The sequence below is a fragment of the Garra rufa genome, chromosome 4 (assembly GCF_049309525.1).
Source record: "Garra rufa chromosome 4, GarRuf1.0, whole genome shotgun sequence".
Taxonomy (NCBI): Eukaryota; Metazoa; Chordata; class Actinopteri; order Cypriniformes; family Cyprinidae; genus Garra; species Garra rufa.
In genome coordinates, this window is record NC_133364.1 from 21,986,271 (window position 1) to 21,999,958 (window position 13,688).

A 13,688-nucleotide genomic window follows, 5' to 3' on the forward strand; every position below is an offset into this window, starting at 1 on the left:
CCTCTTCTCGGAGGCTGACCCGTTTTGGCCCTTTAAACAACATGAATCTGATCCATGATTTTTCGTGGATATGAATTTAGCTCCTTGCACAATATGGCGACCGTTGACGTTCGAGTGTGTGGGCCAGTATAGTGATGCGCGGCGCGGGTCTGGTTGGGGCGGGTAAAGAAATTGTCAATTTTTTGCGGGGCGGGTTGGGGCGGGTCATTAAAAGCAAAATAAAATAAAACAATCAATGTATCTTGCGTGCAATTCCCTATAGGCTATATTACATATTTGGGGATATCTATTCTCATATTTTATTAAGTTCTTTAATAAGGTTATCAACACGTCACGCCACAAGCGCATCAAGCGAACGCACATTCAGCTCTGCAGGCCTGGTGCTATGCGTATTTAAATCTCCTCTGATGCGCATTATCCTGCATTAGCCAAAATCATGACAGTCAACCACATCCAGTCATATGTGAATGAATGTAAATATTCGCTAAAAACACACAATAAAGAGTAAAGACAGCAATGATGCAGTCAGGACTGTGGCACCGGCTTGCTTTGAAATGTATTTGGTTATTGCGCCTGATGCGCGTGCGCCCGCTGCGTCTCCTGCACCTAGTTATTTTAAACAGTAGCCTACATAATAACGAAGACAATACCTTACAAATAAAAAGGAGCAGATTTTTATGATCAGAACTTCCTTAAACCAGTGAACCTGTAAACCTTTCAGTCCAAGTAAACGAATGCGTTCAAATAGAAAGTTCAAAACCATAGGCTATTTAGCATATACCCACTTTTCTTCCGGCACCACTAATGTTACACCACTTTTTATCTTGTCATTAATATCATTTGATTTATGGTTCATATTCATAATCGTACAGTATGTTGTTGTCAGTTTAAAGGGCGATGTTTCCGAGCACTTTCGGGCAAAAAAAAAAAACAGTTTTCATTTGCACAATGCATATAGTGTCTATTTAATGGTCGCGGTGCGGGTTGTAAAAATAGACACAGTGGTGCGGGGCGGGCTGGGTCGGGACCCGCGGGTTGAAAAAAAAAAACCCAACCCGCGCATCACTATGGGCCAGTACTTCAGGTGAAAACTTCCGGTGATCTGACAGCGAGAGACAATTAACAGCGACCGAGTTCCATTACCACAGAGATATTTTTTCACATTGAGTGTTTCTAGGATTCAAGAGAGGAGACTTGCCTTTCAGAGTGCGACAGCCTCAGCACTTCATCGTTATGTGCCGTTATGTACCTTTTCGTCGCATTCCCCGTTGACGCTGCGTACGAGCTGAGTGTATGCAGAAGAAGATCCGGGGGGATCTTTAAATGCATATAATTTTCAGTGTATTTCAGTGTATTTTGTGCGTTTCTGTACTTTCTATTACTGCATTAATTTTGTGCGAGTGAGATGAGTAAAGACCATCTTTTTCATGAATCATTATCTCTCTGGTGTTTATAAGCAGCACACACAGTATTTTACTACCTGTAAAAATACACAAACTTAGCTATATTAAATTGTTTGTGGTACTTACAGTTACAAATGTAAAATATGTGATGATATCGAGCAATTGATGTAAGGTAAGTGAAAATATATATGCGCAGAATTGAGAAAATAGTATTAATGGAGATAAATTGTAGCCAGCTAGGCAAACGTGTGAATGTTTACGGTGCATTTTATGCAAACAACTCCAATCGTGTTGTACATCTATATTTACAGTAGGCATAATTGTCATTGCATATGCAGCATGAGTCAAATACAATCTTCTGTTCGTGAACAGTTGTATTTCATTCATTATCTGACTATGCATCCGTGCATTTAATTGCCATTGGCTCGTGTGATAGTAATGGATCTTAGTAGTATTTTAAGTGATACTAGACAATAATAATTGATACCCGCACGACGGTGTAATTTACTTCCAGGTAAAGATAGGATCAGTCAAATGAAATACAATAAATGTACAAATAAATATTACAAATTAAAAAACGATCGGAAATGCGTCCAATTTTCTAATAATATTATTTGATGACAACAATACATTTGGAAAACAAAATACAGCCATTTCTGCTTTTTTTCTTTTAAACAAAAAACCAAGCTGCGCCCTTTTTTAAATTTCATCTTTCATTCCAAAATAGAATAATGAATGAACGAAAAAGTACACGGACCTTCCATAGATATGTCTTTGTTTAAATGGTATTTGAATTTTTTTTTTTTAAATACAACTTTCAGATGACAAAGTTTGTTCACAGGTTGTGCTCAAGGTTTCTAAAGCCAGTAGCACTACAGAGTCAACTGCATGACATCCACGAGCTAACTGCCAGGTAATGCTCCCATGCTCAATTCAGCAAAGGACATTGTGTGACACTGAAGATTGAATAACTTGGGACGTTTGATGTTTACAAAACAAACCTTGTTGTTTCGCTCACTGTACCTTTAACAGTGCACATTGTGTTCTTTTTAGTTTTTCTGAACTGCTTCTATAACATGGACCCCAAGAGCATGATTAGCTCAGCGAGGTGTTCCTCGAATATCAACTGATGGACATTCCATGTCCCAAGACTCCACTTTTGGCATTGAGGGTTTTTGGGGAAATATGCTATCAATGAAGAATAGGGTATGTGATATTCTACACCCGTTGACATTTGCTTAATCAACTAGATGAATGCATAACAAAAATTTAAGAGAGTAATTAGGCTTCCTTCCATGTTTTTTAATGGTTTGAGCAGATTTGTAAGGCTGTCTAAAGCCCTATTCGGACGGGACGAGTTTTACAGGGGGAGTCAGGACTACCCATACACTGGTGTGTTTTTGTATGACAATACTGGTGTGTTTGATGTCCATTGTGCACAAAAAAATTGATGTAAAATCACAAATCGATTTTTAATCCCAAGAATCAATAGCGTTTGGAGAAATTTGTGTTTGTGTTTCACATTCAGACGGTAATATTGTTCTAGTAAATCCTTTCCAGCATTTCAGAAATAAATATTTATGTAAGTTACAGCGAAGTACAACAGTTACCATACGGTGCTCGGCAGTGGTCAAAAAAGACTTTCACACCTTTGTTTCACAAAACTTTCAAAGTATGAATAGAACTTCATCTGTTGCTTTTATCTGACCAGCAGAGGGCAGCATTATGAGCACATGATCCCCACACAGTCTGTGTAGAGATCTGTAATAGAACTGCCTTGTAACACTATAGTTCAATTTTAAATGAGAACTTGTCATATATTGATTGTTCAGTATTTTCTTTTTTCCTTCTTCTGCTCATACATGTGTAAAACATGTGCAATAGTTTACATCTCTAGTTTTCTATAGCTTTCTGTAGCTTAGAAATAGACTGGAATTTATATTATATAGGTATTGTACTGATTTATGTAGGTTGTATAGTTTCTACAACAACACACTGCACAGATAATAACAGGGGGTGGGGATGGTCTCTTTCTGTACGCAGAATGCATGTTCATGCTGATCCAGGAAGTACTGGTGTGATATAAAAGAGAAGTTATAATAGATCTGATGCCAGTCAGTAGATTGTTCTTCAGATTGTGTTCCTGCAGCACAGCTTCACTCCGTCTCTAATCAGATGCAGGTGTTACAGCTGGAAACTTGGGATCTTATAGGAGATTCCAACACTCAGGTCAGATTCATTTTGCTGTTTTACTTCCATTACATTAAACTCAAATTATAAAATTCACAGGTGGGTGAATTTGATCAGGGTTGGAGCTAAACTCTGCAGCGCATTGGCCCTCCAGGGCAAGGAACCCTGCTGTATAACTACGATATATTATGCTTTATCCAGTTAACGATTAGCATTATTACAAATAAATTATTTGAAATTATTTGGTTTCTAATTATTATAGTTTTGACTTGATATTCATACTACAGTGATTTCTTTTATTTTATTTTTTTATTGCGAGGCCCTTACTTAGATTCGCCATATAACAACTGACACCATATAATAACTACTATACAAATCTTTATCATTATTACATTTAAGGCCAAGTAATAATTAAAAAGCCTTTAAATTGTTCTGTTAACCAGTTAACCTTACCTCATTGCTGTTCATTTAAATGTTGGGACACTTTTAGAGCTTTAAGTTCACAAACTAATAATTCATTCCCATTAGTACTTCCTTTGCTTTTGAGTTCCAGACATTGTAGCTTAAGAACAGTATACAGTATTCAGATTTTAGACATGAAATTAGTGTCAATGTGCATTTGCAAACACATTAATGAAATGGCTGCCGATGCATCAGCATTATTCACACAAATTTGTTTTTGCTGCAGTTACTGTCACACTTTTCTAAATAGTGTGAAGAGGACAGAGCCAGCGATAAAACAGAAACCATAAGTGTGTTAATGAAAGACATCGATCACCCATTTGTTCACTCATGATCTAATCTTCCTCATGTCAGTCCAAACCTGTATATATTTCTTTCTTCTGCAGAACACAAAAGATATTTGGATATTGCCCAATGAAAGTCTACGTAGTCCAGATTTTTTTTTTGGGGAGAAGTGTGTGTATAGTGGGTCAACAATAAACAGTTCAGTGTTGGTGGGCAGTTCAGTCCAGCAGTGCTTAACTGTAACATTTATCATTGACAGGAGCAGAATGATTACAGTTATTCTGTTTTTCTTATTTTAATACTTTCATATGCCCCTAAAATCTCTTTGTCTTCCACCTGTATCAGAGCTGTTGTACCTGTGTGTTTCTGTGAGGCTGATGGGAATCCCTCTCCTAAACTGGAGTGGCATCTGTCTGGACGTCCTGTCACTAACTCTTCAAACACGTTCATAACTGAAGAGTGATCGAGCAGCACAGGCTTGAGGAGCTCCATTACTCTACATCAGTCACTCACAAACATGTTCACTCTGCAGTGTGTCAGCAACAACACTCATGGACCTGCAAGAAAACAACTTCAACTGCATCTCACTCATCTGCAGTTTGCAGGTAAATCAAACAACATTGTCATCATGTCAGGAACTATATATTCTAGTTAAAAGATGTACAACACCTGTAAATTCCTCCAAAAATCACTGTACTTATTAAACAGCAAGAAAAAACCTTCAACTCCCATTTTACTACAAAGTCAAGATACTGCGCACCATGTAAATACTACTCTGACAGTATTGGGACTCATGCTTTTTCTCTTTCTACTGTGACTTATATTTTTCAGTTAGTGTTTTTTTTTAGATTGTCAGCAGTCTACAGTTTCACTCTTGATCATATTAGCACTGATTCTGGTTCTGTACACTCTGACTGCTGGACTTGCACTCTACAAAATTAGACAGTGAGTCATTGAACCCCTTAACTGTCACCGTCCCACCTGTGGGACGCTTGGCACTCTTTTTCCCGTTGTCCTTTTTCTCTACCAAATTTTTTAGTAACCATGATAAATTATAAATTGTTTGAAAGCTTAGAAATTCAAGAATCATCCTGTGAAAACCATTTTGAAATCAGACATTGCCTTACCATGGAAATGGTACTTTAAAATCGTTCGCATTTTAGCGAATGTACAAAAAAGGGTAAGAGAATTGGAATGACCTGTCATGTGGTGCACCCTTTCTGCAGTGCCCTTCAAGGGTGCAAAAATACCATTAGAAATCATCCATAATCCAACAGCACCAGAACTTTCTTGTATTTGTGTCACCCGCTTGTCTGTTCACACATTGCAGGCTGTCAGTCTGTGCATTAATGGCGGGATTATCAGTGACTCTTTCTGCAGGTTTATATTGAAGCACCAGTATGGACTTACTGAATGAGTCATGAAATCATTTACTCAACCAATTCATTCAAAAACACAGATTCATTCTGGAATGCCAACAACTGGTGGCAGAGCACAAATAGACCAAGTATTGGAACTGGCCATATTGTGTTATAAAATTATAAGTTATATATCACTTATTAAATGCTTATTAAGTTTCTTGAACTGTTGAATCCACCTTATTCTTCAATAAGAGTACGGGCGAGACTTCCGGTTCATTAGCTGGTATAGGGAAATAACGAGAGGAATAACAACATGCTTAAAATGGTAAACTGTTTGCACTACAAACCAGTGTGTTCATAAGTAAAATAATGTGTTAAAATAATACGGTAAGACACACCAATTTGCAATATCAAGCAGCAGAACAAGCTGTTTTGTACAGCTAAAAATAGCTGGACGCAGATTAGACCTGAAGCCAGACCCATAAAATGTATAAAATAAGGTGGATAAAAGCACAGGCAACAGTTAGGGGCACTCATAGACTAATGGATAGGGAGGGAGTCGGACTTGTAACCCAGAGGTCGAAGGTTCGAGTTTCAGATCCAGCAGGAATTGTCAGTGGATGGAGTGAATAATCAGGAACACAATACATCACACACCCTTTCCTTTACTTTCCTTTTCCAAAAGTTTTGATTACCTTTTAGAACAATAGCATTCTGGAATTTTCTCCACAGCACCACAGTGACCCTATTAGAAAGCAGGATCTAAGGCAGTGTGAAGCTGTGAATACTCTACCAAAGCCAGTTGAAACTTTTGTCTTGACAGAGCCACTCTGAAAGGAAGTCCATGACATGGTGAAGAAGACTAGGTCCAATTCAAACCAGCTGCATGAATACTTTAGGTTTGAGCCTTGTTTTATGGGGGTATTTCTTTTATGGGGGCGATTTGCTATATAAAAATTTGAGTTTTTACAGTAGAATGCTTCTTTAGAGGACTGTCTCTTTCCTACCCCTCTACAGATATTCAACCTGAAGGTAAGGTGAATTCCTTAATATATTTTGTAAATGGCTTCCTTTTGGCTTAATCTAATGGTTTTGATTTCTTTTATCGGGTAATGTACATGTTCGTTTAATTTTACAGTATGATTCTTCTGGTTCTGATATTTTTCTCTCTGATTAAGTATTTCAATAAAATAAAAATTAAAACTTTACCCACGTAACTTTGATAATGCTAATGAGCTTCATCTTTTGATCAGCAGAGAGCAGCATTATGAGCACATTATCCAGAGAGATACTGTAGGCCCCTGCACATGTAACTGTGGCCGAATTTTCAGTGATTTAGGTTTTTTTCCCATAAATTGATAATATTATTTATTATTACCTGACTTTTTCTCTTCTCCCCTGCTCATACATCTATAAAACCTGTGCACTACATCTTAAGTTTTCTGAAGGCATACTATAGCTTTGTATGACAACAGACTTAAATTAGATGATTGTACAAATCTATGTAAGTTGTATAGTTTTTGTAGAAACACTTTATTAAGAAATTAAATTAAATTATTTGTCTGTGCGCAGAATGCATGTTAGTGCTGATCCAGGAAGTACTGGTGCGATGTGATGGAAAAGGGAAGTTATAATTGATCTGTTGCCTGTCAGTAGATTATGCTTCAGATTGTGTTCCTGCAGCACAGCTTCACTCCGTCTCTCATCAGCAGCAGGTGTTACAGCTGGAAACTTGAGATCTAAACAAGAGATTCCCACACTTTATGCCCTCAAAAAGGTCAGATTCATTTTCTTTTACAGATTCCCTCTGTCAGATTTTGATAGTCTTTTTGCTGTTTTACTTCCGTTACATTAAACTAAAATTAATAGACTCGTTAAACATAAACAGATGCTGTCATATCCAGTATATTACATTATTTTTTTTAAATGATATATTAAATTAACAATTTTTAAAGTCTGTGGTAGATTTGTCTTTATTTAATTAATAAGCAGTATTACAAATACATTCAACAACAACAACAACAACAACAAAACATTTTAAATGGATAAAGCAAAATTACCACATATTGATTAAATATCTAATTCTAAATTCATTGCAGTATTTATTTATGTATCTTGATTGCATGTTGTCAGTGTTATTGCAAACTCAAAGAAAAATTGAGAATCTATTATTAATTAGCTATCCCTAAACAGAATTTGTGCATAAATGAGGTGTACGGGGATGGCTCAGTTTATTCATTTTTCTTTATTTCTTTCCATTTTTATTTGGTGTTCCTTATTGAATGAAAAGATGGACATCTGGACAGCAGAGAAAATAATTCTTCTTGGTTTCCTGTTGAAAGGTTTGAGTATATTTCCATTTATAAGCTAAAAAACATTCCAGATCTTATTTCTTGATATTTATTTAAAAAAAAATTATTATTTCTCACATTTCTATTTTGTGTGTGTTGTAGGTGTTTCCTGTGGAGGTTTCAGTGTCAATATGCCAGAGAACATTACAGCTCTCAGTGGATCCTGTGTGGCCATAAAGTGCGATTTTAATATTGAGGACAAATATGACAAATATCTCACTGAGGATGATGCTACAGGAGTGTGGCTCAAAGATGGAATGGATGCAAATATCAATCAGGTGTTTAATTCCAGAGTTTCCAAATCTAATCGCTTCAGTGGGAAAACAACTGGAAAACTACACGAGAAGAACTGCACCACTATCTTTTATAATGTTAGCTCAAATCACAATGGTAAATATTACTTCAGGATTACGAGTGGTGAAGATCTGAAGTGTACCTACCCACAACCCTTCTCCACTGTGAATGTCATTGGTGAGTAATTTGAGCAATTTATTTATAAATGTGTTAAATGAGTGTTTTATAAGTTGCCATTGTCATTTTACTCTCTCTATTTCAGAGTTTCCCCCCAAACCCACAGTGCAGCTGTATGTGGAGCAGAAGGAGGTGCAGGATCAGGAGGAGGTGTTGGAGAGGAGCTCTGTGAGTCTGCGCTGCTCTGCTGAGACTCTCTGCTCCTCTCCTCCACCAACTCTCACATGGAGCTCCACTCCCAGAATCCCCTTCAGTGAGAGCAGCAGACTACAGGAGCTCATCCTCATCTCTGATCTGAACTTCACTGCTACTCACCGTCAGCACAGAGTCACTTTCACCTGCACTATAACCTACCAGCTACAGGACAAGAACAAAACAGCACAGAACAGCATCACATTACATGTTCAGTGTAAGTTTGTGATGCTTTTTAGTTTTGTTAGACTTGTTATTCATATATTTGTGTTTTTTATTGTGAGCCCCTGAATTTGCTTTCCCTTCAGATTCGCCTAAAAACACTTCAGTGTCTGTGATTCCCTCTGACTCTGTGTTGGAGGGCAGTTCAGTGACTCTGACCTGCAGCAGTGATGCAAATCCAGCAGTGAACTACACCTGGTCCAGAGAGAGTGGAGGACAGTTGGAGCAGCTGCAGACTGGAGACACTCTTACCTTCAATAGGGTTGACCTGAAACACGAAGGCTGGTATCACTGTACAGTCTGGAACAAATATGGCAGCCACAACTCATCAGTGATGCTGCACATTCAGTGTGAGTATTACATAACTGCCAATTTTACCTTGTCACATTCATCAGCACCTTTACAAGCAATTACAAAATGAACAGTTATGACACTGTTATTGTGTTACTATTAAAATGTTTATCTTGATTAAATTAAATTACAGATAATAATTTCAAAGCCTCTAAGTTGTTCTGTTAGCATTTAAATTACTATTTATATGTTGGGATTCATTCTCATTAGTGCTTGAGCATTTGCTGTTGAGTTCCAGACATTGTAGCTTGAGACCTTTAAACCAGTATATCTGGATACTAATGTGTTTTGCAAATGCACACTTCAATGCAACTATGGTTACAAGTTGTGTCGTGACTATGGAACTTATCACCATAGTTGTCTACCAATGCTTTTGAGAAACACCCCCAAGTTCAACATTATTCACACATTAGTTTGACACAAAATGTGCTTTTTATTGCAGTTACAGTCACACTGTTCTAACCAGTGTGAAGAGGACAGAGCCAGTACTAAAACAGAGATCATAAGTGTTAAGAAAAGGCATAATTCAAACAAAAGTGAATATTCTCTCATGATTTAGTCTCCCTCATGTCTTTTAAAACCTGTATGAATTTCTTCTGCTAAACACAAAAGATATTCTGATTTGGCCTAAACTATGAAAGTCTATTTTTTGTTTTTGGAAGAACTGTCTTTTTAGGACTAAAAAAAGTATTTATACAGTTGCCCCGAAACATATTTGGACACATAATTTCTGAATATTGTTGCATTAGATTTAAAAAAAAAAAAAAAATGGCATCAATTATTCCGTCCTAAAAATCTTTTATATTTTCTTCTCAGATGCTCCTAACAACACATCAGTGTCTGTGCTTCCCTCCAGCTCTGTGTTGGAGGGCAGTTCAGTGACACTGACCTGCAGCAGTGATGCAAATCCTGCAGTGAACTACACCTGGTTTAAAGAGAGTGGAGGACAGTTGGAGCAGCTGCAGACTGGAGACACTGTTACCTTCAATAGGACCGACCTGAAACACAGAGGCTGGTATCACTGTACAGCTCAGAACCAACATGGCAGCCAGAACTCATCAGTGATGCTGGACATTCAGTGTGAGTAATACATGACAGTCAATTTTACCTTGTCACATTCATTTAGCACCTTAGTCAATTATAAAATGAACAGTTAAAACTCTAATAGCTACTGTGAAAAAGTTTGTTTACTATATTTAAGGCCAAATAATAACTAAAAAGCTTCTATTGCCGCATTGCTGTTTATTTAATTGAAATGTAGGGCCAAATTTAATGCTTTAAGTTCACAAGCTCTTTGATTTTTTGAATCCCAAATATTGTAGCTTCAGACCTTCAGACCAGTGTATCTGGATTCTAGTCAGTAAGACAAGAGTGTTTTGCAAATGCATTTTTCTGACTGTTGATGCATCAGCACTGTAGCTTATTTAGCCATGATTCACACATGCATTTGTGACAGTACTTTTTTGTAGCATATCTTGCAGCTTGCTGATTTAACTATTGTGATGAGGGCAGAGTCATAAGTGCTAAAATTAACGATGAGAGTTAAAGAGGTCATGAACTGCTATTGTTTTTTTATTTTGTACTGTTCTCTGAGGTCTGCTTATAATGTTATCAAGATTTTGACATCAAAAAACATTATAATTTAGAAGTAATAGGCTATTTTCTGTCCTGCTTTTATCCCCCCTCAGCACAATACTGTGTTTGTAAATGCCCACTGATGATTTAGGTTTTTTTTCACTATGTGTGAATCGGTGGGTGGGGCTAAACAGGCAGTGATGTCGATCTTCTGTGGAGGCGGTGCTTATCTACCATTACATCACAGAATGAACATCCACAAAGCTCTCGCTTTGGCAGAGTGCCTAATATAAGCTGTTTTTAGACTAACTAAAAAGGTTTGAGTTTTGAAACTTACAGGATGTTTTTATAGTACAATGACTTCTTATGTGTCAAAAGATCAGATTTTGGTTTCTCAGTTTATGACCCCTTTAAAGTCAGTGGGGTCTAAAGCAACACTCAAAAGAGTGACATGTACCCAGTTTGGATTGTCATGAGAGTCAGTGAATGATGGCAGAATTTTCAGTCTCTTTAGTGGCCCAAAACATATTTGAACATGTTTGGACTCTTCAGCCACACAACATGTTGGAGTATTATCACATTAAGTAACAAAATACCAAACCACATGCAAATGTATTTATATGTTAAGTGATGCTTATGTCCAAATAATTGGGCCACTGTATACAGTATGTAACCTTTCCCAGTCCTCCAGTTTTTCTCTTTGAATCAGATGCCCCTAAAAACACATCAGCTTCACGTCAGTGATTCTGACCTGCAGCAGTGATGCAAATCCAGCAGTGCTGAACTGTAACATTCATCATTGACAGGAGCAGAAACATTACAGTTATTTTATTTTTTTTATTTTAATGCTTTCAGATGCCCCTAAAATCTCTCCATCCCCCAGCTGTTACAAAACTGTGTGTTTCTGTGAGGCTGATGGGAATCCCTCTCCTAAACTGGAGTGGCATCTGTCTGGACGTCCTGTCACTAACTCTTCAAACACATTCATCAGTGAAGAGCGATTGAGCAGCACAGGCTTGAGGAGCTCCATAACTCTACATCAGTCTCTCACAAACACATCCACTCTGCAGTGTGTCAGCAACAACACACATGGAACTGCAAGAAAACAACTTCAACTGCCTCTCTCTCATCTGCAGATTGCAGGTATATCATTACAGACAACATGGTGTCATGTCAGGAACTATATATTCTAATGATGCCCGTCAAAGAATTAACTTGGTAAAATAATGTTTTATATCAAATTCTTAATACTTTTATCATGTACAAGTTATTTTATACAATACATAATAAGGCACTTAAGACTGTTGTATTGTGAAAACAGATAATAATAAAGCAGTTTTCGCAATATAGCATGGCTTCTCATGCCTTATTGCTCTTTTTTCTAAAGTCTTTCTGAATTGTAAAGCTGTCAGTCTGTACAACACCTGTAATGTCCTCCAAAAATCACTGTACTTATCAAACAGCAAAAACAAAACAAAACATTTACTTCTATTTTACTACAAAGTCAAGATACTGCACTCCATGTAAATACTGCTTTGACAGTATTGGGATTCACGCTATTCTTTCTTTTACAGTGTCCTATAATTTCGTTTTTAATGTGCATATTATGTGTTTTTAGATTGTCAACAGGCTACAGTTTTACTCTTGATCATATTACCACTTGTTCTGGCTTTGTACACTCTCACTGTTGGACTTGGGCTCTACAAAATTAGACAGTAAGTCATTCAGACGGTAACAACACATTTCTTTATCGAGAGATAAATGTGATCTTAAAATCATTTTAGTAACTAATCTACTATTTTCCAGATTGTCCACCAAGCTGAAGGTGAGTCTTTACCAAATAGTAGATATAATAAGGCACCACGATGATGATGATGATGATGATGTTAAAGAGTGTTTCTGTTTTCAGACTCAGAATGAAGCAGCCGGCACATACGCTTCTCTTCAGCTCTCTTCTCCACTCTCTGAATATGAGACTCTGAACATTAAGAGAGGTGGCACACAATAAACAACAAATAGACATTTTATCTCCTCCTTTCTCTTCCTTAGTCAGCTGTTAAGAGTTTTCATTTGCTTTTATAATCTAATAGAAAACAACTAACTGCACATAAATTGTTTTGTTTTCAAGCCTGGCGCATTACAAAACATTTTATGTGCACATGGAGTAGTTTTTGTCTTTTACCATTTCCATTTCTGTTGCATCTGCAGAATCTTTTCAGAAGTGTGTTTTCCAAAAGCAACTATGGTTGCATATAAAACCTACAGAACAACCTGTAAGTTTTATATGCATTGTCCCAAGTTGTTTTTATAAGCATTGTCCCAAGTTCTGAGCCTGATTAAATATTTAATTAAAATAAAAATCTTTTGACCAGCAAAGAGCAGCATTATTAGCACATTATCCACAGAGATACTGTAGGCCGCTGCTCATGTAACACTAGTTGAATTTTAAGTGATTTAGGTTTTTTTCTATATACATTTATAATATTGTTTATTATTTACTACATTATCACCTGACTTTTTTCCCCTCTCCCTGCTCATACATAAATAAAACCTGTGCTCAAGTTTTCTGCAGCCATACTATAGCTTTGTGTGAGGAACAAACTGAAATTAGATGGAATGTACAGGTTTATGTAAGTTGTATAATTTAGTTTTGGTAGCAAAAGACTATCCAGGAATTAAATTCAAGGCTCTGTGCACATAAATGCATGTTCATGCTGATCCAGGAAGTACTGGTGGAATGTGATGAAAAAGGGAAGTTATAGTAGATTTGATGTCAGTCAGTAGATTATGCTGAAGATTGTTCCTGCAGCACAGCTTCACTTCGT

General features: G+C 37.0%; 2 protein-coding genes across 2 annotated transcripts in view; both read left to right on the forward strand.

Moving 5' to 3' along the window:
* The window catches only part of LOC141332822 (sialic acid-binding Ig-like lectin 14), an 8,007-nt gene extending 3,204 nt beyond the window's left edge, over positions 1-4,803 (forward strand). The window contains exons 7-8 of the mRNA XM_073837782.1: positions 3,553-3,632; positions 4,714-4,803. Coding sequence (XP_073693883.1) covers positions 3,553-3,632; positions 4,714-4,803 — 170 coding nt within the window. The remainder of the gene's footprint in view (positions 1-3,552; positions 3,633-4,713) is intronic.
* Positions 4,804-4,857: 54 nt separating this feature from the next.
* LOC141332823 (sialic acid-binding Ig-like lectin 14) lies at positions 4,858-13,600 on the forward strand. The gene is made up of 8 exons (XM_073837783.1): positions 4,858-4,945; positions 8,155-8,523; positions 8,609-8,932; positions 10,105-10,368; positions 11,719-12,006; positions 12,482-12,578; positions 12,670-12,688; positions 12,773-13,600. The coding sequence occupies exons 1-8, from the start codon at positions 4,858-4,860 to the stop codon at positions 12,869-12,871; spliced, it is 1,548 nt and encodes a 515-aa protein (XP_073693884.1). The 3' UTR covers positions 12,872-13,600.
* The last annotated feature ends 88 nt before the right edge of the window (positions 13,601-13,688 follow it).